This window comes from Oncorhynchus gorbuscha, linkage group LG23 (assembly GCF_021184085.1).
Source record: "Oncorhynchus gorbuscha isolate QuinsamMale2020 ecotype Even-year linkage group LG23, OgorEven_v1.0, whole genome shotgun sequence".
Classification (NCBI taxonomy): domain Eukaryota; kingdom Metazoa; phylum Chordata; class Actinopteri; order Salmoniformes; family Salmonidae; genus Oncorhynchus; species Oncorhynchus gorbuscha.
In genome coordinates this window covers 16442586-16447585 of record NC_060195.1, presented here as the reverse complement: position 1 = coordinate 16447585, position 5000 = coordinate 16442586, and the positions used below count along the sequence as shown (strand labels likewise).

Genomic DNA, 5000 nt, shown 5'->3' with positions numbered 1-5000 from the left:
ACCTCTCTTTGTGTGTGTGTTTTTTTAAGCAGGGTCACCCATAGTACAAAAGTTGATCTTGGTCTATTGGTCTTCTGTGCAATTAATAAATATTCCAAACATAGTCTGGGACAGTTGTGGGATGTAATAGATCCCAAATCTATACAACCACTAGCGTCAAAAAGAAGTTTAAAAGCAATGAGGCTGATGCAAACAGATCAGAACGTTTAGCTTAAAATGTTGATGAACTATTAGACTATTTCTTCACATTGTAAGTGCAGCAACAGCATACACTGCAGGAGGCTATAAGAGCAAATATTACAAAATGCAATTCATTAGCGGGAACACACTGTTCTGGAAAGTGACGGCACATGCGATCAGACATGTTTTACTTTATTATAAAGGGTCATTTTACGGTGAAAGTTATCTTCCCCAAACCTGAAACTCACGCCAGCCCATGTACAGTTAGGCTCTACACCGGTTAGAAAGCCGAATAATGTGTTGCATTTTAAGAAGTTATTTGGCCACTTTAGTTGTGATACAAACCTTATTCAAACATGTAGGCCTATGGGCTAGGCTACATGAGGTGTGTGACTATACTGCAGGTTTGCCTTACTGCACACTAGCTGGGTATCATTCACAGGGGATAATATATCATTCACAGGTGATAGGCTAATATTGTCACCCATCAGACCAGTTTTGATTTAGTCTTGTCTTTACATACACTAAGGAATATATGTGTGAAATGTGTTTTTATTAAGAATGGAACATTATTATGCACCTGTATCGAAACAGGGGCAGCTGGAAAAAATGCATGTCATCTATGCACTTAAATAGAGAATGGAGGACACTTTCCCCTGGTTCATGTTCATGCCAGCCTGGTAGGCTGTACTCCTGTTGTAAATAGAAGCAATGTGCTTCATATTAGGAAAGCTGATAAATAAATATAGTAGACCTAGCCTATAGAAAGCTGATAAATATAGTAGACCTAGCCTATAGAAAGATGATAGATAAATAAATATAGTAGACCTAGCCTATAGAAAACTGATAATTAAATATAGTAGACCTAGCCTATAGAAAGCTGATAAATATAGTAGACCTAGCCTATAGAAAGATGATAGATAAATAAATATAGTAGACCTAGCCTATAGAAAACTGATAATTAAATATAGTAGACCTAGCCTATAGAAAACTGATCAATAAATATAGTAGACCTAGCCTATAGAAAACTGATCAATAAATATATTAGACCTAGCCTATAGAAAACTGATAATTAAATATAGTAGACCTAGCCTATAGAAAACTGATAATTAAATATAGTAGACCTAGCCTATAGAAAACTGATCAATAAATATAGTAGACCTAGCCTATAGAAAACTGATCAATAAATATAGTAGACCTAGCCTATAGAAAACTGATAATTAAATATAGTAGACCTAGCCTATAGAAAACTGATAATTAAATATAGTAGACCTAGCCTATAGAAAACTGATCAATAAATATAGTAGACCTAGCCTATAGAAAACTGATCAATAAATATAGTAGACCTAGCCTATAGAAAACTGATCAATAAATATAGTAGACCTAGCCTATAGAAAACTGATCAATAAATATAGTAGACCTAGCCTATAGAAAGCTAATGGGATCATCCTCTTTTTAGTAGAGGCCATCACTCTGTTTGCTCGGCAATTGCATAGCCTACAAAAAAAATGTTTCACAGCATGAGCTCATGGGCTCTCATGAAGTGTTTGATTCGATTATTTTTTTAAACATTTGCATTGATGTCAGAGTGATTAGAGGGGCAATAGATTGCTGAGTACCAAGCAGTTAGCAAGTTTGGTAGGCTACCAATGACCAGCAGCAGCATCAGAGAGGCCTAATTACTGTGACTAAACTGTCATGTGGAATTTACTGCCTTCATGACTCGTGACTGCCGGTGTGGCGGTAATATGGTCACTGTAATGTTTCTTATCCCCCTCTCTCTAGTGTAAAGGACCAGCCTCAATATGTCAAATCTCCTGTCCCTCTCTCTAGTGTAAAGGACCAGCCTCAATATGTCAAATCTCCTGTCCCTCTCTCTAGTGTAAAGGACCAGCCTCAATATGTCAAATCTCCTGTCCCTCTCTCTAGTGTAAAGGACCAGCCTCAATGTGTCCAAAGACTCCTCCGTCCCATGGCTCAACTATGTAAAGCTGCTGAGATGGGGTGTGTGTGTGGGTGGGTGTGTGTGTGTGCATTAGTGTGTGTACCTCTTTTTAGTGTCCCTCTGTCAATCCTCTGTCCATCAGTATGTCTAACCCTCCCTCCCTCCCTCTCTCTTTTCCTTCATCCTCCAGGTTGCACCATCCCCCCTACCTCTTCCCTCCTCCCCCCCTCTGCCCCTCCCTCTTCATCCCTATGCCCCTCCTCCTCCTCCTCCTCTCCACCATTCAGGGAGTGCCAGGTGCCTCTGCTGGAGAATAACTCCTCCCACTCCCGCTTGGAGCCCCGCCCCCATGATGACTCATACCTACTCAGACACCAATCCCCCTCCTCCGGTAAGAGAGCTGTCAATCACTTCCATCATTCCATCCCTTCATTATTTTGTTGTTGTCTCCCTCCCTCCCTCCCTCTCTGTCCAGTCAAAAAGCTACTGAAGATTTTGTTTGATGTGTGAAAGAACAAGGTTGTGTGTGTGAGAGAACGAAGTTGTGGTTGTGAGAAAACGAGGTTGTGTGTGTGAGAGAACGAGGTTGTGGTTGTGAGAAAACGAGGTTGTGTGTGTGAGAGAACGAGGTTGTGTGTGTGAGAGAACGAGGTTGTGTGTGAGAGAGAACGAGATTGTGTGTGTGAGAGAACGACGTTGTGTGTGTGAGAGAACGACGTTGTGTGTGAGAGAGAACGACGTTGTGTGTGAGAGAGAACGAGGTTGTGTGTGTGAGAGAAGGAGGTTGTGTGTGTGAGAGAACGACGTTGTGTGTGAGAGAGAACGATGTTGTGTGTGTGAGAGAACGACGTTGTGTGTGAGAGAGAACGAGGTTGTGTGTGAGAGAGAACGAGGTTGTGTGTGTGAGAGAAGGAGGTTGTGTGTGTGAGAGAACGACGTTGTGTGTGAGAGAGAACGACGTTGTGTGTGTGAGAGAACGAGGTTGTGTGTGTGAGAGAACGAGGTTGTGTGTGTGAGAGAACGAGGTTGTGTGTGTGAGAGAACGAGGTTGTGTGTGTGAGAGAACGACGTTGTGTGTGTGAGAGAACGACGTTGTGTGTGTGAGAGAACGAGGTTGTGTGTGTGAGAGAACGAGGTTGTGTGTGTGAGAGAACGAGGTTGTGTGTGTGAGAGAACGAGGTTGTGTGTGTGAGAGAACGAGGTTGTGTGTGTGAGAGAACGAGGTTGTGTGTGTGAGAACGAGGTTGTGTGTGTGAGAGAACGAGGTTGTGTGTGTGAGAGAACGAGGTTGTGTGTGTGAGAGAACGAGGTTGTGTGTGTGAGAGAACGAGGTTGTGTGTGTGAGAGACCGAGGTTGTGTGTGTGAGAGAACGAGGTTGTGTGTGTGAGAGAACGAGGTTGTGTGTGTGAGAACGAGGTTGTGTGTGTGAGAGAACGAGGTTGTGTGTGTGAGAGAACGAGGTTGTGTGTGTGAGAGAACGAGGTTGTGTGTGTGAGAGAACGAGGTTGTGTGTGTGAGAGAACGAGGTTGTGTGTGTGAGAGAACGAGGTTGTGTGTGTGAGAGAACAAGGTTGTGTGTGTGAGAGAACGACGTTGTGTGTGTGAGAGAACGACGTTGTGTGTGTGAGAGAACGAGGTTGTGTGTGTGAGAGAACGAGGTTGTGTGTGTGAGAGAACGAGGTTGTGTGTGTGAGAGAACGAGGTTGTGTGTGAGAGAGAACGAGGTTGTGTGTGTGAGAGAACGAGGTTGTGTGTGTGAGAGAACGAGGTTGTGTGTGTGAGAGAACGAGGTTGTGTGTGTGAGAGAACGAGGTTGTGTGTGTGAGAGAACGAGGTTGTGTGTGAGAGAGAACGAGGTTGTGTGTGTGAGAGAACGAGGTTGTGTGTGTGAGAGAACGAGGTTGTGTGTGTGAGAGAACGAGGTTGTGTGTGTGAGAATGTTAAAAAAGGGGACAGAAAAGAATGAACTGTAACTCTATTATATTATTGTATATTGCATCATTGTATCATAGTATCCTTGTATCATAGCATCATCATATCATTGTACCTTAGTGTATCAGTGTATCATGATATCAGAGTATCATTGTATACTGTATCATAGTATCATTATATCATAATATCATAGTATAATTGTATCATAGTATAATTGTATCACAGTATCATTGTATCATAATATCATAGTATCATTGTATATTGTATCATTAAATCATAATGTCATAGTATAATTGTATATTGCATCATTAAATCTTAATATCATATTATAATTGTTTAATATTATCATTGTATCATGGTGTCATTGTATGATAATATATTGTATCCTTGTATCATAGTATCCTTGTATCATAGCATCATTGTATCATAACATCTTAGTATCATTGTATCATTGTATCATAATATCATAGTGTCATTGTATATTGTATCATAGTCTCGTTGTATCATAATATCATTGTGTCGTTGTGTATTGCATCATAGTATCATTGTAACATAATATTATAGTATCATTGTATCGTTGTTTCATAATATCATAGTATCACTGCATCATAATATTATAATATCATTATATCGTTGTATCATAATATCATAGTATCATTGTAACATAATATCATAGTATCACTGCATCATAATATTATAATATCATTATATCGTTGTATCATAATATCATAGTATCATTGTAACATAATATCATAGTATCACTGCATCATAATATTATAATATCATTATATCGTTGTATCATAATATCATTGCATCATAGTATCTTCATCCTAACCTTGGCAAACATAAAGTACACACACACACACTCACACACACACACACACAATGTAATCAGCCAGATTTATTTAGCAAACTGAGTCAGGGAAGAGAGAACAGTATTAC

The 5000-nt window shown here is 40.1% G+C and overlaps 1 protein-coding gene across 1 annotated transcript in view; it reads left to right on the top strand.

The window, feature by feature from the left end:
• The window catches only part of LOC124010625 (teneurin-2-like), a 170003-nt gene that overhangs the window by 11052 nt on the left and 153951 nt on the right, over window positions 1-5000 (top strand). Inside the window, exon 2 of the mRNA XM_046323296.1 lies at window positions 2413-2516. Within this exon, the coding sequence (XP_046179252.1) occupies window positions 2413-2516 (104 nt within the window). The remainder of the gene's footprint in view (window positions 1-2412; window positions 2517-5000) is intronic.